This window comes from Gymnoscopelus braueri (genome assembly GCF_963280865.1).
Source record: "Gymnoscopelus braueri genome assembly, chromosome: 23".
Lineage (NCBI taxonomy): Eukaryota > Metazoa > Chordata > Actinopteri > Myctophiformes > Myctophidae > Gymnoscopelus > Gymnoscopelus braueri.
The window spans coordinates 17906338-17928837 of NC_137625.1; the positions used below are offsets into that span (position 1 = coordinate 17906338).

At 42.4% G+C, this 22500-nt stretch overlaps 1 protein-coding gene across 4 annotated transcripts in view; it reads left to right on the plus strand.

The window, feature by feature from the left end:
• Positions 1–22500, plus strand: part of celsr1a (cadherin EGF LAG seven-pass G-type receptor 1a) — a 156902-nt gene that overhangs the window by 40321 nt on the left and 94081 nt on the right. For all 4 annotated transcript variants that reach the window (XM_080421305.1, XM_080421304.1, XM_080421306.1 and 1 more), the window contains exons 2-3: positions 17846–18216; positions 20251–20539. In XM_080421305.1, the coding sequence (XP_080277431.1) occupies positions 17846–18216; positions 20251–20539 (660 nt within the window). The remainder of the gene's footprint in view (positions 1–17845; positions 18217–20250; positions 20540–22500) is intronic.

A 22500-nucleotide genomic window follows, 5' to 3' on the forward strand; every position in this document is an offset into this window, starting at 1 on the left:
GACACCGTCTTTCTTTGACTGGTTATCTGTTCATGCATCGTACATAAACATAGACGGTAGACCCTTTCCCCCCCGTAAATGTCTTTCTTTTTGGGGGGGCCAGGGTAACCCAAGTCCAGACAAATCCTGTTTACCATATTACAACCCCCCCCCTCCCCTTTAATCTGCTATTCTGTACACAAACACTTCTGTTCATTTCTCTCTTCAATGAATTACATTCGGTCCGCGTGGAATAAAAGTCACTACAGATCTGTGGCCGTCAGTGGTGTAAAGTAACTCAAGTACTGTACTTAAGTACAATTCTGAGGTACTTTTACTTTACTGGAGTATTTCCAATTGTCTATACTTTTACTTCTACTCCACTACATCTCAGAGGCAAATATTGTACTTTTACTCCACTACAATTATTTGAAAACTTTAGTTACTAGTTACTTTGCAGATATTAATTATTACGTTATAAAACATACATTAACCACTTAAGCCCTATTTTATACCTACGCTATTTGAAAATAGCCGATCTACAAGCTCACAACGCGTCGCGATGCGACGCGGTGTGAGCTTGTGGATCTGCTATTTTCAAACATTTTAGTACTTTTACTTTTGGTACTTTTGGGACATTTTGATACCAATACTTTTGTACTTTTACTCAAGTCAATTTTGAATTCCGGACTCTTACTTGTAACAGAGTTCTTCTACATTGCAGTATTGATACTTTTACTTAAGTAAAACATTTGAGTACTTTTCCCACCACTGGTGGCCGTGCTGTATTTCTTAGTTTTTTGCCCCACCATATGGTGACAGGGTGACACCTGGATGCTGTGACCTTTGACTCTCTAATAAGAGGAAGTGCAGGGCTGTAACTTGATTAGTCAACTAGAGAGAAAGAGAGAGACAGAGACAAAGAGAGAGAGGGAGGGGGGAGGGAACGCTGAGACAGCTAAAAGACAAGGGCGTTCGAGTGGAGTGTCTTGCCACTAAGTGGATTTAACAGCGATCGAAAATCAATTATGAAAGCATTTCTTAAATGAGAATGATTTGATAACGGTTTAATTGGTCGTACTTTGCTAATGGGGCATGGTAATGCAGCGGGACCAGTTTGGGCCCGTTCAACAGAACCAGCGTTGTGTTCAGAGACATTAGACTAGCGTGGTATAAACATCACATGACGACCACGGCTAATTTAGTGGAATTAGCCCATTAGCGCTTCCACACTTCTGTCTCGATTCATCTGTTTTCTCAGATCTGGGTGGATTAATTTGATTTCTCTTTCTCTCTCTCGCCCTCCCTCCCCCAATCTGCCTTTAATCTGTTCTCCTCCACTTACTTGTCTTTCTATCCCAAGAGCATCTCCTCAATTGTGTTACCCGACAAAAATGGGTAACTCAGAGAGTGTACACATTTTGTACATGCTCAGAGTTAATGGGCAACAGATCATTTAAAATGCTGGAAATGTGAAAGACACAGTACCGATGCCATTGTCATAAACGATAAATATGTTAAAGGCATTTTAAAAAATGGGTTTGAACAGCTAAATCCGCCTGGCCCCAACATCTGCCATACTCAAGGCTATGATGTCAGGAGTGGAGGTAGTATTACCTTGCTGCTGCTTGACCGCACCACTCCACAAATACAGGGACACGTCACATAATATCATCATATTTAATTTCATGCTTAACAGTAGAACGGTTTCCAGGACATTGCAAATATAGTTGATTTTGTTTTTGAAATTTACAGGCCATTATATACCAAGTACTGTCAATACTGTGACCTGTACAGGTGCTACCTGTTACATGTCACCTTTTCAGAACGTTTCTCATTTTAAAGGTAGGGTAAGTGATATTTTTTGGTTTTGTTTTGTTTTTTTTGTTAAAAAGGTTAAATTACTATATTCTGATAGTAATCATTGCTACAGAGAGTTTGTTCTGTCACAGGGGTCTCTCCAGCTCTTTAGTAAACGGAATATACGTACATTTTCAGGTAGGTGACAACATTTAAGCCAATCAGGAGAGAGCACTGAAAATGCATTTTCTGTTTAATAAAGAGCTGGAGAGACATGGAGACTCCTTTTACTGAACAAACACTCTAGCAATGAGTACTATCAGAATATAGAGCTATTTAACACTTATTTTAACCAAAGTAAATAACTTACCCTACCTTAAGTCATTTCCATATAATTATATATAAAAAACAATAACATCTATTGTCGTCTAGATATGCTGTTGTACATGAATCTGAAGTTGTCCCTTATCTGTTGCCCTTCCTTTAAATTAGCAGAGGGTCCAGCCTTCCCTCTGCCGCTATCTGCACATTCAATCTCCCGTCAATTCCACAGTTCACCAAACAAACCGACAGTAGTTGAACTTTACAAGTCGAGCGAAGCAGAAAGACCTCAGGCAGTTAAAGTGGCGGGCAGGCCGCTGGGCTCATGTAGCATTGTCTGGCCTCCTGATCAGGGCTTGTTTGGTATTGTCTGGCCGGGAACAATGACTTTATTCTTTTCACCTCTCCCTCCCAGGGACCCTAAAATGTGACATTGATATTCTAGCCCAGTTGGTTCTTTGGCCTGGTACTTAATGTCCCTGAGTAGCCCTGCTTAAGCACAGCCACCAGAAGGCTTGTGAAAGCAGCCTACTATGTGAAAGTAAGATGAAAGTCAAATCCCGAGACTGAGATTTTATCAGCTACTTACTGGACCAAATAATACTGTATATATTTCACATGTGTGCATTTCAAAATGTACAAAAACTGAGCAAAACATTAAAAAGATTATACTGTTGCTATCGGGTTGAAATGTTACTCATGTTACTTTTTTCAGGATAAAAAAAAAGAAAAAGAAAAAATTGATGTGACACATTTTGAGCTTGTAGATCGGCTATTAAGTAAGGCATTAAGTCACGAAAAAAACAGTTAAAATATGGAGATAATATGTTTCTGCCTGACAACGATATATTTTGGACATTGGAAATTGTATTTTTTCCACATATTTTAGTGACGTTTTAGGCACTAAAATGGTCAACTCTGACTGATTACATATTGTTGGTGTGTTGATAATGAAAGACTCAGCCTTCTGCAGAATCTCACTCTGCTCTCTGTCCCACCTGTTCCAATGGCTGGTCCCACGTCAGTGTGTCCGGGTGTAAATCCCCCCACCTGTTCTTCAGCAGCAGTGAGGATGTTATCCTTCTGAGCCATGCCCCCCCCCCCCCACACACAAACACACACACACACTCTCCCAAGGTGAAAGGACACTTTTGTGTCCCTGCCACCAGAGAGAGAGAGAGAGAGAGAGAGAGACAAAGAGAGGAGAGAGAGCGAGAGAGTGAGAGAGAAAGACAGACAGACTATAATGCAATATCTTTAGCATTTCAATCAGTTAACTATGTGTTGTTTGTTAGAACCAGTAACGTAAAGTAAGTCAAGTCTTAATGTTCTGTCATTTATTTAAAATCTATTTTATATGCTGGGCTCATATCAACATGGCTGTAATTGGGTCATAAAAAGATAATCACAGCAGTGCTGCTGATATACACAATGACAACACTCCCTTCAGTGTATTATTTTATATTGCTTTCATAAAACAGTTATACTATAAACTGTTTATCAGCTAACGGGAGATAACAGTTTATGACTTTTCAATGATTTTATGTGACTTTGTCAACACATAATTATAGTTCCTTCTGGATTTCATCAACAGAAAACCAACATGTAAATAGTCATGTTGAACGTTAGCCTGTGATCCTGGCTTGGTGTGTGTGTGTGTGTGTGTGTGTGTGTGTGTGTGTGTGTGTGTGTGTGTGTGTGTGTGTGTGTGTGTGTGTGTGTGTGTGTGTGTGTGTGTGTGTGTGTGTGTGTGTGTGTGTGTGTGTGTGTGTGTGATACATCACAGTCAAAGGTTTCTACACAGTGAAATCCATAGTGGTCCATTTGATTCCATGTTGTACACTCGCTAGACTAGCTGAAAAGACAAGAGGATGGACAACCAGAAATAGAGGTAGAAGGAAGGTGTGTGTGTGTGTGTGAGAGAGAGAGAGAGAGAGAGAGAGGTGAGAGAGGACAGGGGGCCCTTGGTTTTTTTAAGGCCCCCTGGAGAGATGCAGGTGGCAAAGAAGATTTAGATTTGTAGACTATCGCAGCTGTGTGTGTGTGTGTGTGTGTGTGGGGGTGTGTGTGTGTGTGTGTGTGTGTGTGTGTGTGTGTGTGTGTGTGTGTGTGTGTGTGTGTGTGTGTGTGTGTGTGTGTGTGTGTGTGTGTGTGTGTGTGTGTGTGTGTGTGTGTGTGTGTGTGTACGTGTGTGTGTGTGTGTGTGTGTGTGTGTGTGTGTGTATAGACGTGATTTATAGACACATAAAGCACAATTTACTACTCAGCAATTCTGCTGAATAGCTGAGTAGTCAATCAACTGCCTGCCCTGGAAGTGGGGAGAGGTGAAATACTTATTTAAGCCCCCCTCCCTCTGTCTTTCTCTCTCTCTCTCTCTCACACACACACACACACACACACACACACACACACACACACACACACACACACACACACACACACACACACACATACACCTCTCGTAATATCATTCTTCATAGCAGTCTATTCTATTCATCCTACTCATATATTGCATACATATATTTCTGTCTTTCTCTCGGTTCACTTGTTCTTCACCCTCCATCTATCCTTCCCTGTTGATGTCTGTATCCATCTATCTATCAGTGTGTGTGTGTGTGTGTGTGTGTGTGTGTGTGTGTGTGTGTGTGTGTGTGTGTGTGTGTGTGTGTGTGTGTGTGTGTGTGTGTGTGTGTGCGCGTGTGCGCGTGGGCGTGTGTGTGTCCGTGGGATGGAGCCCAGAGAGTTAAGCCCCGTTGTCTGTCTGATCAAAGCATCAGACAGACTTATGGACATACCTGAGAATAAATTTAACCCTCCTATCAAAGCCAGACGAGACGGAGCTTCCTCAAAGCACTGCCAGACACACACACACACACACACACACACACACACACACACACACACACACACACACACACACACACACACACACACACACACACACACACACACACACACACACACCCCTATTTTAAGCTGTATTTATGAAAGGCTGAAAATGCCCAGTCTACACTGCGTGTCACACTGCGACACCTTTTGAGCTTGTAGATCGGCTGTTGTCAGTGTGCGATACACTCGTGCAACTAAGTATAAACAGGCCTCTCTCTCTCGCTCTCTCTCTCTCTCTCTCTTTATCTCTCTCTCTGTGAGTTAACCTGCCGTTAATGACATTCCTATAAGGTTAATAATCTACCCAGGGTTGAACCGTGTTTTCATTTGAACAGAAAAGGTAGAATACAAGCGTCCACGTTCAAAGTCCTGACACACTTCTGTGTGTTGTGATGTACAGTACAACAACCCATCCTCAACCAGTGGTGGAAAGTAACTAAGTACATTTACTCAAGTACTGTACTTAAGTAACATTTTGAGGTACTTTTACTTTACTGGAGTATTTCCAATTGTCTATACTTTTACTTCTACTCCACTACATCTCAGAGGCAAATATTGTACTTTTACTCCACTACAATTATTTGAAAACGTACTAGTTACAGATATAAATTATTACATTATAAAACATACATTAACCACTTTAGCCCTATTTTATACAGAGGCTATTTGAAAATAGCCGATCTACCAGATCTGCTATTTTCAAACATTTTAGTACTTTTACTTTTGGTACATTTTGATACCAATACGTTTGTACTTTTACTCAAGTAAATTTTGAATTCCGGAGTATTTTTGCATTGCAGTATTGATACTTTTACTTAAGTAAAACATTTGAGTACTTTTTCCACCACTGGTTGTGATGTACAACAACCCACCTCAACCGTATAGCATGGGCTCCGTTCCACAAGGGTTCTGTTCAGTCAGTCGCTCGCTCGCTCGCTCGCTCCCTTATCTTGTCTAGTGGTTTATAGAGTTTCCATTACTGTGGAGCGAGGGTCATCTTAGTGCTGAAACCTGTTAGATTCACTATGTTGTGCTGTTTTATTTTGGTCATGACCTGTCACTCTAATAAAGCCTGACTGCCCCGTGTACTTTTTCATAACGTTTTGACTTTTTTTGTCTTATACTGTACTGTAGCTTGGTTGCAGTTACATCACTGACATGTTGGTTACACTACGAGCCAGAACGAAACTTGAAGTCCACAGACATGGTCCTCGGGACAGGGGTCCTCAGGGGTCCTCGGGACAGGGGTCCTCAGGGGTTGTCCTCAGGGGTGGTCAGACAGGGGTGCTCGGACACGGGTCTCCTGATTTCTAAAGCATGATTTATACTTAGTTGCGTGTGGTTTTTCACCAAAAATCTTAGATTTACAAGTGCTGCGATGAGTAGCTTGTAAATCTGCTTCTTTTTTTTATACCAGACACCAGCACGCAACCCAGTATAAATCAGGCACCGCTTCTTCTCTCTCCTGACTGGCTAATCCGGACTCAGGGCTCCATGTGGAACTCAGCCTAAAACGTACTTTTATGAGAAAGCCCTTTTTATGATCCATGCATTATTTCATCCAGTTATTGTTTTATTCTTTTATGCTCTTGCGTTTCCACGTTTTATTCATGTTCATTCATCTTCTTTTTCTTCTCCTTCTTTTATGCTCTCTGTCTTAATTGTTTTGTTTCCTCTCCCGTATCACTTTCTTTTATCTCTCTCTCTCCTCTTGGCCCGGGCTCTTGATGTCTTTTATTTACTACGTCTTCTAAGTGGTTGTGTTCTCCATCCCTGTGCTGGCGTGCATCTTGATTCCACCCTGTTTCTGTGAAGAGCTTTTTAACCTCGCAAAGAGAAGAGACGTGTAAGGCAGTGGTTCTCAAAGTGGGATCCGGGGACCCCTAAGGCATCCTTGGGGGGGTTGCAGGGGGTCCCCAGCTAAAATAGTTAATTTAGCATCAAAGTCAGTTGAACCACTTTAACCCTATATACACCAGCTATTTGAAAATAGCTGATCTACAAGCTCACATTGCGACGCATTGTGAGCTTGTTCAGCTATTTTCAGATATTTTCAGATACTTTTGAAACATTTTAACAACACAACGTGTTCCTTCCACGCGCCACGTCCAACCGGGGAAACTCCCCCCTGTCAGGTGATAAGAAGCGGCTTGCTAGCTCCTCATGCATTGAAGGAGGCATGAGCTCAATTCTGGACTCTCCCCAGGCTGGCAGAGGGAGAGTAGCGCTCAGGATTACATAGGCAATTGGCACTGGGTGAAAAAACGGGTTACAAAATCGTGGGATAAAAAAGAAATCTTGTATAGGGGTTTTTGGCACTAAATATCTTCAGATGGGGGCTCGGCGGCCAAATGCATATTCATTTGAGTGTCCTTGACATGGAAAAAGTTTGAGAACCACTGGTCTAGGGCTCACGGAGAGTTGCGGTGCAATAACAGTTAAAAAAGTCATTATTAGATCATGGCTGACCCCTGCAAGTCGCATGCAGCATTTGTCAGGATCTAAGGCTTTCCAGCTGCAACCACGCAGCTGGTATGAGCAACTCTGAGTTTTTGTTCTTCTAAGAACATTGTTTTGAAAAATGCTGCACAAATAAAGAAATCATCATTATTAACCCATTAAAACCGGGAACGCATCTGTGTAAACACTTTAACTATTATTTTATACTTTGGCTATTAAAAAATAGCAGATATACAAGCTCAAAGCACAGCACATCTTTGAATATATGTATTGTATTTTAAAGCGAACATTTTTTTACTGGGGGGATTCTAAAAATGTCTTCTAAATCCTAACAGTTTTTTTTAAAACTTATGTTGCTATGATATCAGTGGTTCTCAAACTTCTTTCATGTCAAGGACCCCCAAAATGATATGTATTTGGCCACAGACCCCCATCTCAAAATGTGTTGTTCCAGGGACCCCCCCCCCCCCCCCGAAGCAAAGATTTCAGTTAAAAATGTTCTCTTGAAAAAAATATATATATTCAAAGATTTGCACAAATTTTCAATTATTTTCAAAAATGGTGGGGCACCAAGTGCCGCACCATGAGCTTGTAGATCTGCTATTTCTGAATAGCCAAAGAAATCTAAAATGACACGGATGCTTTCCCGGTCTCAATGGGTTAAATGTTGAATTGTTATGGCCCCACACCCCAAAGAAAACCGACCTGTCTCTTGTTTTCCAGTAAGTTACATTATGACTCACCCGACAACATGAACCCACATGACTCCTCACTGTGTTTGACTCTACTTTGAGGGTCATTTCTTCCACTTCTTCTCAGTGACATGTCCTCTAATTTCCCTGTCAGGTCCCCCCCCCGCTCATCCCCTCCTCCATTTGTGTCTCTACTAACAGACGAGGGGTTATTCGTGACAGTGTTTTAATGGATGGCGTAGTGCTCGAGGTTCGCCTTAAAGGGATTTTTTGACGTTGTGAGCGGAGCAGACAGACAACACAGTGATTTTGAGAGCACAGGAAACAGTGCAGTCTGCCGACTACTGATATGTGACCTAATGTTGACGCTCTGTGTGTGTGTGTGTGTGTGTGTGTGTGTGTGTGTGTGTGTGTGTGTGTGTGTGTGTGTGTGTGTGTGTGTGTGTGTGTGTGTGTGTGTGTGTGTGTGTGTGTGTGTGTGTGTGTGTGTGTGTGTGAGAGAGAGTGGGAGAGACCATATCTTGATTGGCCTGAGCTCAGAGCTATTAGGATTATTGTTGACGGCAACCGTTTCCTTTCAACAAAAGTAAAACATGTTTTTTTTATCTATCTGAGAGAGAGAGAGAGAGAGAGAGAGAGAGAGAGAGAGATCTGTATCTTATTGGACTGATCTCAGTCTACTTAAGATTTATTGTTGGGAGCGTTGGTTCCTCTCTGTGAAAATAAAACAGGTTTTAATGGATTCTAGAGAGAGGGAGAGAGAGAGAGAACAAAGGCACTATCAGGGCAGAATGTCAGTTTTGTATTGTTCAAATTGTGTGTGTGTGTGTGTGTGTGTGTGTGTGTGTGTGTGTGTGTGTGTGTGTGTGTGTGTGTGTGTGTGTGTGTGTGTGTGTGTGTGTGTGTGTGTGAGTTTAAAGTCATGCTGGTTGCTTGCTCTTTCATGACAGGCCAAAGGGAGTTCAGGTGTGTGTCCGGGGGGGGGGGGGGGTCATTGCTAACGGATATGTTGCTGATCTCTGATTGGCCACATTTGACTCAGCTGAGCCTATAGAGTCTTGGCTTCGATTCAAATGTTTGAAAATCAGATCTCAAACAAAAGGGAGGGACACAGAGAAGGAGACGGGAAGGGACAGAGAGAGAGAGAGGGAGAGGGAGAGAGGTAGAGAGAGAGAAAAAGGATCACCGAGGGAAAGAGAGGGAAAGAAGAGCGAAAGTGCAACAAAGAGAGAGAGAGAGAGAGCGAGAGGAAAAAAAGAGAAAGTCACTCTGAGGAATTTTAAATTAACCTGTTGGGTCGTTCGTTCTCATTGGTCGTTTCCACGTAAAAACTTTAACTGCGCTGTAAAGAGAGTTGCCGGGTGAAAACATGGAAGAGAGAATTTTTACAGCATCTTGTCTTAATAGTTGTTTTCCTTTAGAATGGCAGGACCTCGTCAAGGCTGCAACATTTTAGCTCGCTGTGCTCTATAAAGTGGTGTAAACATCCATGAGGTGCGGGTCATTAGAACAGCAGAGGTGCTCATGTGTGTTTCCTTCCATCAAAGCAGGGTGAAGACAGGGTCCACATTTTCTTTTAATCACAGACAAAAAGTCGGAAGAGACGCGCTGAAAAGAATGAAATCCATCCAGGATCTATTCAGATCAAAATGTGAATAGATGAATGAAGTGAAAGAGGACTGACCTATTTTTCAAAGTAAAGTACATGAAGGCATTGAGTGTGTTTTTGATAAAAGTAACGTCCACACTCTGTTATTTGCCCCCACTGACATTTGGATCACAACTGGACATAAGGATGAAGATCAATTGTGATTGAAATGTCGATCGTCACATGTACAGTACAGTATGTACAACTAGATATGGCGGGCAGTGGCTCAGGGGTAGAGTGGCCGGGTAGAGTGAACTGGAAACCGTGAGGTTCCCAGTTTCGATCCCGGGCTGGGGCGCTCCCCCAGAGTTAGTGTCGAAGTGTCCTTGAGCAAGACACTGAACCCCTAATTGCTCCCGATGAGCAGGTTGGTGCCTTGCATGGTTTCCTCCACCATCGGTGTATGAATGTGTGTGTGAATGGGTGAATGTAATGCACAATCTATGTAAAGCGCTTTGGATAAAAGCGCTATATAAATGCACCATTTACCATTTAGATATGTACTACTAGAGTAGATCTGCTCTATGTTTCAAATTAACGGTATTTTCACTTCCACTAGAATTGTGGTATAACAGAAATACTATCTATTGTCCACGCGCACGTGTGTGTGTGTGTGTGTGTGTGTGTGTGTGTGTGTGTGTGTGTGTGTGTGTGTGTGTGTGTGTGTGTGTGTGTGTGTGTGTGTGTGTGTGTGGGGGGTAGGTATTTCTATCACCTCTGTTCATGGGTTCAACCTGTCGTCCTTACAAACGACTGCTTGTGTTGGTTGTTTGTTTAAGCAAACACTGTTGGTGTTAGAGTGTGAGTGTGTGTGTGTGTGTGTGTGTGAGGGTGGGGGTGGGGGTGGGGGCTGGTGAAGCTACTGACCACCAGAGTAGAAGACAACTAAACTGAGGACCTTAGTGAGGTTAAGTTAAGATGGTTCACGTAGAGTTGTTGTTTTTTTAAGCTAAGGTCAGACTATTCAAGCTTACTGTGAATGTAAGAGACCCATTATAATAGTCTGTCTTTCTTATATAGTCACCAAGTTGATTTTTTTTTAAATTATAGCAATTTAATCCAGTGATGTTTGTTAGCCGCAGACAAACATGTGTTCTCTTATCACCTTTATCCACATGAACCCTAGCGTCCCTATTCTGGGGCAAACGTACGGTGAAAATAGCTGCATTTACAAGCATTGTGACGCGTTGTGGACTTGTAGATCAGCTTGTTTGGTGTAAAGGGAGAAAAATGAAAATACCAAGTATAGAGCCCTGTGGGGACTCTGGCCAACTAAGTATACAAGGTTTAAGTCATTAACCAATCATCTTTCTCTCTGCTATTATCCAGTGAATGATAAATAAACAGCCTATATCTGTACAAGTCACACTCAATAAAGCACTTCATCTCCATCAATGTGTTCAGTCACACCAATATGTTTACACAGCTACAGTGCAGTCTTATCAGCACCATTAGGCCCTGATGGTACAATGGCCAACTAATAATTGCCTATAAGCATTTTAGCGCTATTGATTAGGGCAGTGTGCGGTGATAAATATTTGATAATATATGCTGGTTTGGTAATGGAATATCAGTGTGTTATAATAGCAACACAGGCAGCTCAGCTAATGGTCTTGAATGGACACAGGACTGTTAGACCTCATAGACACTTCAAAAGATAGTTTTATTGAATTATGAGGCTACATTGTGACTTTGTTTTTTTGTTTGGCAATATGTGTTGTTTTCCAATCGGGCATCTTTTGTAATCTCCCTAGTAACAAGTCCTTTTAAATCCATGCATGTGTGTGCATGCGTGTGCACGTGGGAGTGTGTGTGTGCGTGCGTGAGATATGCATTCACATAGATAGTTTATTTTGCCGTGGCATCTGTAAGTGACACACCCTGTTCTTGGTTTAACTGTGTGTGTGTGTGTGTGTGTGTGTGTGTGTGTGTGTGTGTGTGTGTGTGTGTGTGTGTGTGTGTGTGTGTGTGTGTGTGTGTGTGTGTGTGTGTGTGTGTGTGTGTGTGTGTGTGTGTGTGTGTGTTTGCATTGATTCCATTCTAACAGGTGGTAGGCTCTATAAATAGCGTGTTCAGGGATGGACAGAGAGCATCCCTCATCCTACTCATGTCTACCAGTTGCAGTTGTTGTAGAAAGTCTATGGTTTGAGCCATCTCACTGCAGTGCTTTCAACTACAGATAGAGACAAAAAAAAATCTCAGTAGTGGTTTGCACACTGAACTCCTGAGGGTTAATGCAAGTCTGACACAAATGTAACCAAATTACATTTCTACACATGTAATGAAAAAAATATCAAATCCGCTATTCAGCAAATCTATAAGCTCAAAATGCATGTCTTCGCGCCGGGTGTCAAGCTTGTAGATCTGCTACTTTTGATGCTTTTGTGTGACGCTGCATGTAGTATGATCAAGTAGGGCGTTCATTTATGGAAAAAGTTTAGAAAGTATAGTAAAATTCAAATGAAGCATTTTCCTTGATTTCTTTATGAGTTTGTCTGCAACGGGGGACTCAAGTCAATTAAGTGTATAGGTTTTGCTGTGTGGTACGGAAACGTTTTTTTAGAATACGTTTTTAGACATTCTGTCATAACATCATGCTCTCCTTGGTTTTAATTGGCCCGTGTCCCGTTACAACGCTCTCTGATCAGAGGGTCCCGAATGTGCAAATCCCCCCGTCATGCCTTCACAAGTCTGAAGCTGATGAGTGTGTGAGTGACGCCTGTGGACCCTCTATGGGTGATAATCTCACATAGTTGACTTAGTAGTTGAAACAGGCTGACATGTTACCATGTGTGTTGAGACCACCATGTCCACCATGTCAAACACAGGTCCTGTGTGTGTGTGTGTGTGTGTGTGTGTGTGTGTGTGTGTGTGTGTGTGTGTGTGTGTGTGTGTGTGTGTGTGTGTGTGTGTGTGTGTGTGTGTGTGTGTGTGTGTGTGTGTGTGTGTGTGTGTGTGTGTGTGTGTGTGTGTGTGTGTGCGTGTCTGTGTCCATTATAGCGGGCCACTGTTGTTTAGGTTGAGTGGTAACAGATTGTGTCAGGAACCACTTGGTTATGCACTCACCCCGATCTAGGTTTGTACAACTGCCGCAGTGTTTGGACAAGGTGTGAGCTGTGTGTGTGTGTGTGTGTGTGTGTGTGTGTGTGTGTGTGTGTGTGTGTGTGTGTGTGTGTGTGTGTGTGTGTGTGTGTGTGTGTGTGTGTGTGTGTGTGTGTGTGTGTGTGTGTGTGTGTGTGTGTGTGTGTGTGTGTGTGTGTGTGTGTGTGTGTGTGTGTGGCTGTATGCTGGAGAGAGACACCAAAATGAAGAGCAGCACTGTCTGTGAATGAGTACAATTCTATTACTGATGCATCATCTCAGTATGGGCATACTTTTGTATATTGTATGTAATTGTGTGTGTGTGTGTGTGTGTGTGTGTGTGTGTGTGTGTGTGTGTGTGTGTGTGTGTGTGTGTGTGTGTGTGTGTGTGTGCGCGTGTGTGCGTGTGTGTGTGTGTGTGTGTGTTTGTTTTGAGTGTGAGTTTTTAGATGTGTTTGTATGTGTGTGACTATTATGTGTGACTATGCACCGTATGTAGTGTAATGAGGAATGAAAGAAAGACAGACAGACAGACAGACAGACAGACAGACAGACAGGTGTTCTAAACAGGCTTACAGATTCTCTCTGTTAGCATGGGATGACTCACATCTAATCCAGCTGTTGGCTCTTGTCAATGTGTTTTGTGTGTGTACGTGCGTGAGTGAGTGCGTGCGTGTGTACATACGTGCGTGCGTGCGTGCGTGCGTGCGTGCGTGCGTGCGTGCGTGCGTGCGTGCGTGCGTATCAGTAATATATTGGGCCTGATATATCAATACATATGTGTGTAGATTTCCCAATTATCAAGCTTATTATTATTCACGATGTGATGCGTTGTGAGTTTGTATATCTGCTATTTTAACTATTTGTGAAAGAAAAAATACTAATTCTGGAATATCTTTTAAGAAATGTAGTTATATTAAAATACATTTTCATATTTACACACAACCCATAAAAACTGTCCCATGACCAGAAAATGGGTCCCGACCCATAGTTTGGGACCCACTGATGTACAGTATGTGTGTGATATGTTTTCCCATTGAAGTCAGGGATCAATATGAAGTGTAATGTGCTGTTCTGAGGTGTTAACTCCACCAGACTGTTGGATGACCCCTGCTCATTATCTCTGCAAGCATGCCTGTCCACACCCTGCCCTGATTGACTGGCACTGTGTGTGTGTGTGTGTGTGTGTGTGTGTGTGTGTGTGTGTGTGTGTGTGTGTGTGTGTGTGTGTGTGTGTGTGTGTGTGTGTGTGTGTGTGTGTGTGTGTGTGTGTGTGTGTGTGTGTGTGTGTGTGTGTGTGTGTGTGTGTGTGTGTGTGTGCGTGTGTGCGTGCGCGCAGTGGGGGCAAATTGGGGTCCTGAGAAATGACCTAATCTGTAAGTGAGAGTGACTGACAGGGCAACTGTAGCCTAGCTTAGTCCACCCACTGTGTGTGTGTGTGTCTCTCTCTCTCTCTCTCTCTGTCTCTCTCTCTCTCTCTCTCTCTCTCTCTCGCTGCAACCTGACCTCTCTCGCCCATGCCGGTCCGCTGTGGATTTTCGTCTGTTCTCACCACCTGTTGTCCAACTGTAGTGAAAACTCAACATATGCACGTCCTCTGAGCAACCTATAGCCTCCTGTTTCCCTCCATATACTGTACTATAATATAGGCTCCAGAGTGGGTTCCTGGAGTAGGCCTGTTAAGCCCCAGTCGGCCCCGGGGCCACGTCCCTGAGGCAGAGTAACTCACGTTGATCCAATTGCACCTCTCGGCCAAAAGCCTGGAATCAAATGGAATCCAAACCGGCTGGCACCCGCTTAATCCAATCTAGCGGCAAAACCGCTACACACAAAAACAAGCCAAGCTGTTAAACTGGCGAGCGGACAGGGCGAGAGAGGAGGGGGAGAGGAGTGGGCAGAGAGAGAGAGAGGGGTGGAAAGAAAGAGATTGAGAAAGAAAGAAAGAAAGAAAGAAAGACAGACAGATAGTAAGAAAGAAAGTAAGAAATAAATAAATAAAGAAAAGATATGGCAGACAGATGCAGTACAAAAAGGTAGAAAGAGAGAAATTTTGAGGTACAGACAGAAAGACAATGATACAGTATAAGAGAGACAGACAGACAGACAGACAGACAGACAGACAGACAGACAGACAGACAGACAGACAGACAGACAGACAGAGAAGAGGAACAGTTTTTACTTGCAGTTGTGACTCTTGTTTCATCTCATTTTTTTCTTCTTCTGACTCATTTTATTAGCGTTGATGAGAGCTCCTCACTGGCAGCTGTGTGTTGTGCAACGTGATAAAACAAACTCCCTGTGAGAGAAAAGACAGAGGTAAGAAGAGAGAGAATGATGTAAGGTAAAGAAAGACAAGCTCAGAGGAAAAACAAAGAGATGGAGAGAACAGTGTGTGTGAGAGAGAGAGAGAGAGAGAGAGAGAGAGAGAGTGCGAGCCCTGACAATAGGCTGGTCGTGTCACAGTGTAATGTTATACCAGTCAGAAAGCAGGCAGGAGACACATACACACACACACACCCTTATAGGGAAATAATTGTAACCCTCCTGTAACACGTCAATCACTGTCGATGAAAACAAAATGTGGAGTTGGGTTTTTTCAGTTGTTGCCACATTATCATCTTAAATTTTACTCAAGGATTCAATCTGATCCTAATCTCCCCACGTGTCTGTCTCCTCTGTGGTTCCTATACGTAACTGAAGGATTTTAATTTAAACGCTTTTCATCGCCCAAGTTGCTTTTTTAGCCCCGGAGGGACAACATTTATGAGGGGATCTTCATCTAACTACACAGGTTTCAACAAATGCTTGTTTTGTTTCCCAAATGATCTTTCAGAATCACCACAGTAATCTGGCAGTAACCGCCGCGGTTGGACTCACATTTCTATACCGTCGATACGGCAAGTTCTGACAATACATGAGATGGGTTCAAGTTGCAGTTATAAAACACATGAAGCGTAGTCTCCCTATTCTGGGGCAATAGGGACGCATAATAAAAAAATTATGTTGGATTACCTCTCTTTACTTTGTGGGTCTACCATGTGGATTTTTACTTGTGGGGCCCTATCCTGGGCACCGCCTTACAATTTATCCCAAAACTTTTTTTGTAATTTTTTTACTATTTTGAAAAACATTTTGAAATAGTTCAAATAGCCAGTCTACAAGCTCACAACGTGTCGATGTAGATCGGCTAGTTGAACTATTTTAAAATGTTTTTCAAAATAGTAAAATATGGCTAATAAGTTTAAGGATAAGGGCCAAGGCAGCGCGCAAGATTGGGCCTGGAGATTTGCCTCACTACTTTTCTTATGTGGCCCTGCCTTTGTGCTGCTACTTCTTGCACCTTATGTCTAACCTCTTGTACATACCTGCTGCTGCTTTTTATGCTATGTGTATATAGATATATTCTTTTCTTTTTTCTTTGAGTTGTTTCTTTTTCTGTTTTTCTCCTTGCTATCCCTTTCTCTCTGCTCCCGCTCCCGCTCCTGTTTTCTTTTCTTTTCTTTCTTTCCTGAAAACAACGAAATGACAGAGCTTGCATTAACTCATTGCCTGCCAAGAATGATTTCAGATTTTTTACACTAAAAGTACTCAGGAGCCGAGATACAGAATTTTTAAGGTTTAAGTTAACAAGGAAGTGGATAGGAGTCTAGATCTTCGAAAAATCATATCTCCTTGGTCTTTGGTCAAAAAAAAAAAAAAAAAAGTAAAACATTTTTTTTAGGATAGTGATGGATTCTAAAGAACGCATATATGCGTTATTAAACATTAATTTCCCCCACTGATTCACACCTGTAAACTTGCGATGTGACAATAAAAACTGATTCTGATTCTGAACTTTCAGCTAAGATAGCCGACCTACAAGCTGACAACGTGTGGCAACGACACAGTGTAAGCTTTGTAGATTCAACGAAGATATTTAATGTCAATACGAAAACAGGAGGGGGCCATTAGTATAGAGCCCTGGGGGTCTCCGGTCAACTGAGTATAGGGTTCAAGTGGTTAAAGTCAAGGGATGAGTTGTCATGCTGGGGGAGTCGCGAGCGATTGTTATTTCAGATGAAAGTCGAGCACTTCCAGACGATTTAACCTTCACCTAACCAGAGAAAGAAAGGCTTATGTTTTAACAAGTGTGTCGATGTCATCTCAAAGCTCCCTGTGTGTTCTGAGATGAGTGATAATGTTACAAAAATCACCGACCCGGAACATTTTGTGTTGATAGAGCAGTTGACGTCTGACGCTGCAAGAGGTTGATGTAATGATGAGAGGTTTTTGGAAATGTACATTTTACGTTTTACATTTTTTGTGAGTACACCCCATGGAACTCTCTCAAGGACCCCTGTGGGGGGGGGGGGTCCCTGGACCCCTCTTTGAGAAATATAGTGCTGTAGCTGGTACATTTACTTAAGTATTTTACTTTACTTGAGTATTTCCAATTTCCTTTTCCACTTTCACCTCTACTCCACTACATCTCAGAGGCAAATATTGTACTTTTACTCCACTACAATTATTTGAAAAATGTAGTTACTATAGTTACTTTGAAGATTTTTATTATTATTACAAAACATACATTAACCACTTCAGCCCTGTATACATTTCGGCACATGCAGATCTACAAGCTCACAATGCGTCGCATCGCGACGCATTGTGAGCTTGTAGATCTGCTATTTTCAAAAGATTTTTATACATTTGTGAACTTGAAATGGGACATTCTGCATAATGAGTGCTTTTACTTTTGGTACTTTAAGTACATTTTGATTACCACTTTTGTACTTTTACTCAAGTAAAATTTGAATACGGGACTTTTACTTGTAACAGAGCATTTCTACATCGCAGTAATGATACTTTTACTTAAGTAAAACATTTGAGTACTTTTTCCACCACTGCACATCGCAGACAGTGAAATTGTCTTGATTAATTCATCAACATCTCACCAGCATCTCTCTCTCTCTCTCTCTCTGTCTCTCTCTCTGTACAGACGGCGTCCATCGTGCGGTGGCCCTGTGCACGCTGCGCGTCACCGTCATCACGGACGACATGCTGACCAACAGCATCACGGTGCGCCTGGAGAACATGTCCCAGGAGCGCTTCCTGTCGCCGCTGCTCACGCTGTTCCTGGAGGGCGTGGCCGCCGTGCTCTCCACCCGCCGCGACGCCGTCTTCGTCTTCAACATCCAGAACGACACGGACGTGCGCGGCTCCATCCTCAACGTCACCTTCTCCGCCCTGCAGCCGGGGGGCGCCGGCGGGCCCGGGGGGGGCCGCGGGGGGAGGTACTTCCCCTCGGAGGAGCTGCAGGAGCAGATCTACCTCAACCGCACCCTGCTGAGGCTCATATCGCTACAGCAGGTAAACACACACATACACATGCACACACGCACGCACGCACGCACGCACGCACGCACGCACACACACGTGCGCACACTAGGGCCTTGGTTCTCAAAGTGGGGTCCGGAGGGAGTTCCAGGGGGTCCCCAGCTAAATTATTTTATGAACCAAAAGGACCCTTATGGGTCTTTAACTCTGAGAGTGTACAAATGAACCAAATGGACCCTTATGGTTCTGTAACTCTGAGAGTGTACAAATGAACCAAATGGACCCTTATGGTTCTGTAACTCTGAGAGTGTACAAATGAACCAAATGGACCCTTATGGTTCTGTAACTCTGAGAGTGTACAAATGAACCAAATGGACCATTATGGTTCTGTAACTCTGAGAGTGTACAAATGAACCAAATGGACCCTTATGGTTCTGTAACTCTGAGAGTGTACAAATGGAACCAAATGGACCCTAACGGGTCCATTTGTTTCCATTTGTACACTCTCAGAGTTAAATTAACATTGATTTTACTATATAAATTGGGGTCCCAGAGATAGAAATGCCATTAAATGGGGGTCCGTAGCCTAATGCATGTCAAACCGGGGGTCCTTGAAATTAAAATGGTTGAGAATCACTGCTAGAGCCGTAACAATCTTTTCTTATGGGCGTCCCTGGCATATCTTTTCAAATGGGGGTCCGCGGGCTAATAACTGTCAATTTGGGGGTCCTTGACATGAAAAAGTTTGAGAACCACTGCACTAGGGCATTCACGACTACTGAGTTTTAATAGTTGCAGCAGACTGCTAACACAAAGTAGTCGACTAGTTATAGAGATATATCTTTTTTTTTTCATCCATTAACACTTAATAATTGTCATCAAAAACATCTCCGATACAACCAGTAAAGGGTTAAAATAAAGACTGGACAAACCTGGATGTATGTGCAGTGCGATTTAACCACTTAAACCCCAGCATCCGTATTGTGGGGATAGCTGGGGTGTAAAGGTCAACGTGTCACCTTTTACATTGTAAATCCGCTTGTCGATCCGCTATTTTCAGCGAAAGCGTTCCCCACAATAACAGAAAACAGAACAGTTACCCATGGATGTATTAAGAAACAATTGTTTCAGGTCTCACAACTGCATACCTGCTGTAGATATACTGCCCTCATTTATTAAAAAAAGAAAAAATCATAATAACTCAAATATTTTTTGTTTAAATCCTCGACTAGTCGAGGATTTAAACTAGATTTAAACTAGACTAGTCGACTAGTTGGTGAAACCCCCAACGCACACACGCACGTTTGTATTACTATACTTGTGAGGACATCAACATTTTAGGACGGCAATTTCTTCTGCATATCAGCAGGTACAGTACATGCATTACACTGTATTACAACATGACAACATATGGACACAGAGCTTTAGAAGTGTGTTCATAACTCTGTCAATTGTAGAGGTAGTCCAGGTAGTACCATATCGAGATCAGGACCTATATGGCTGAATTTTTGTTTTTAGTTTGACAATAGATAAACATGCACATTGTTGATAAATGTGTTAATTATCCAGTGTAAAAAAAAAAGAAAAAAGGATACATTTTGCAATTGCTTTCAGCCTTGAGGAACAACCTCGAAAATTGGACTTGATCTATGCAAATTGTTTAGGCCTAAATTATTTCGTCTCTGTCGGGTGGAAAACTCATCAAGCTGTTGTTTCAAAACTATTCACTCAATCTTATTAACCAATATATCATTATTTTGCTACTGTATGATTCCCTGCTTTCATATGACATTAAAAAATTAAAATGAAAAGATGCTAGATGACTGTCTCCCAGTCAAATTTGGTCACATATGTCCAAAACTGTTACTTTTCAGGATTCAAATTCAAAAGTAGCAAAAGTAGCAAATCTACAAGCTCAAGCTTGCGGATCTGCTACCTTTGATGCTTTTGTGTGACGCTGTAGCGTGATCAAGTAGGGCGTTCATTTATGAAAAATCACAAAAAGTTTGTGAGTTTTTTTCTGCCCGATAGCAACGATATACAACATTTAAACCCCCCCGCCTGTAGGTGCTGCCGTTCGACGACAACATCTGCCTGCGCGAGCCCTGTGAGAACTACATGAAGTGCGTCTCGGTGCTGAAGTTCGACAGCTCGCCGCCCTTCATCTCCTCCGACACGGTCCTGTTCCGGCCCATCCACCCCATCAACGGCCTGCGCTGCCGCTGCCCGGCCGGCTTCACCGGAGACTACTGCGAGACGGAGATAGACCTGTGCTACTCAGGGCCGTGCCGGAACAACGGCAAGTGCCGGAGCCGCGAGGGGGGCTACACCTGCGAGTGTCAGGAAGACTTCACCGGTGAGTGGCTGGTTGTTTTCCCCATGTGACCTTTAGGGGCTGTGTTCCACCAAGCCTGTTTTCAATGGGAGCGCCGCGTATTTACACCAGTGTTCATTTTGACAGCAAATTTTTATGTAGTTTTAGTCCTTTGAATAAAATTCCATCTAGTTTTTGTCATATTTTAGTCATCTGAAATGTTTTAGTTTTAGTCTAGTTTTAGTTGACTAAAAGCTACATGCTCACACTTTGAGCTTGTAGATCGGCTATTTTCGGAGCGTGACACACCCACGCACAGCTGGATCTCTTCTCCACTAGTCCCTCCCTAACATTTTAGTCTAGTTTTCATTTGTTGACAAAATTGACAATATATTTAGTCATAGTTTCAGTTATCATAGCTTAGTTTTTGTTTAGTTTTTGTCAGTGAAAAAAGGTTGTCGACGAAAACTTTTCGTCATAGTTTTAGTTGACGACATGAGCACAGATTTTACGCTATGCTGGAAATTCCAGCAGCATGACGAGGCTCTTTTCAATTAGGCTATAATATTGGCTGGTATGGTCCTTTAAAGTGTACTTCATCCCCAAAATGTCTTTTTGTCTATCAATTACTCACCCTGTGATGCATTGGAGAAGTTTGTGTCCCATTCCTTCATATGGTGAATGAAGAATACGTGGGGTTCAACGTGAACTGAGTTCACACGCAAGCTGACTTATGGGTTTCCAAGAGCTCAGAATTAGTACTACCATCTGAGCAGCAGGGCCCAAATGATATGTTCAGAGCACCTTACCTACCTTATGGCCGGAAACCAGTGAAATACGTTGCACAGCGCGGCACGGTTCGCTTACTTCATGTCATGGAAAAGAGCTTTTGAATCAAGACCAAGAAGGTTTTATTTGTCACTTAACTTATACAAGTACAAGCAGTGAAATGTTAGGACTTGTTCCGCTAAAGATTACTCTGTGATGGAGTTTATAAACTGACTGTTGATACAGTGTTATTGCTGTTAATCACTTGGGCCCCTATTTTCTTCAGTTCATCAAGTATTCTCTGCACTTTTTGGCATCTTCTTTCACCGTGAAGGAATGCAACCCAAACAAAAAAATAACCATGAATTCAAGGCTTCACGGGGTGAGTAATTGATAGGAAAATGTTCACTTTGTGGGTGTGAAGTATTCTTTTAAACTACTCCTCAATGCTGGCCAGTCTCTACTAACCTCACCACCAGATTTAGCACGTTTAGCATGCTAATTTACACACATCCGCAGGCATTTGGCAGTGGTGTAAAGTAACTAAGTACATGTACTCAAGTTAAATTTTGAGGTATTTTTGCTTCACTGAAGTATTTCCAAATTTTCAATGCTTTTACTTCTACTCCACTACATCTCAGAGGCAAATACTATACTTTTACTCCACTACAATGATTTGAAAACTTTAGTTACTAGTTACTTTTGATCATACTTTTGATCATACAAAACATACATTAACCACCTCAGCCCTATATACATTTTAGCCATTTGAAAATAGCCGATCTACAAGCTCACAATGCGTCGCGATGCGACGCTTTGTGAGCTTGTAGATCTGCTATTTTCAAAAGACTTTTACACATTTCATATATTTGAAAACTTGTGAAATGGGACATTCAGCACAATGAGTACTTTCTACTTTTGGTACTTTAAGTACATTTTGATACCAATACTCTTGTACTTTTACTCAAGTAATTTTTGAATTCCGTACTTTTACTTACTAACAGAGTATTTCTACATTGCAGTATTGATACTTTTCCTTAAGTAAAACATTTGAGTACTTTTCCACCACTGGCATTTGGAAATGATTTTCATCACACGAGTAAATGTTTTTCGCCTGGATCCCTTGTATCATTCTCCACCGCTGATGCGTGCAGCCGTTAGATGTATGAGTGCTCATTGTAAGTATGTTAGCACCCTCACAGATGTGTCTGCTAATTAAAGCTTTAATGAGCCTC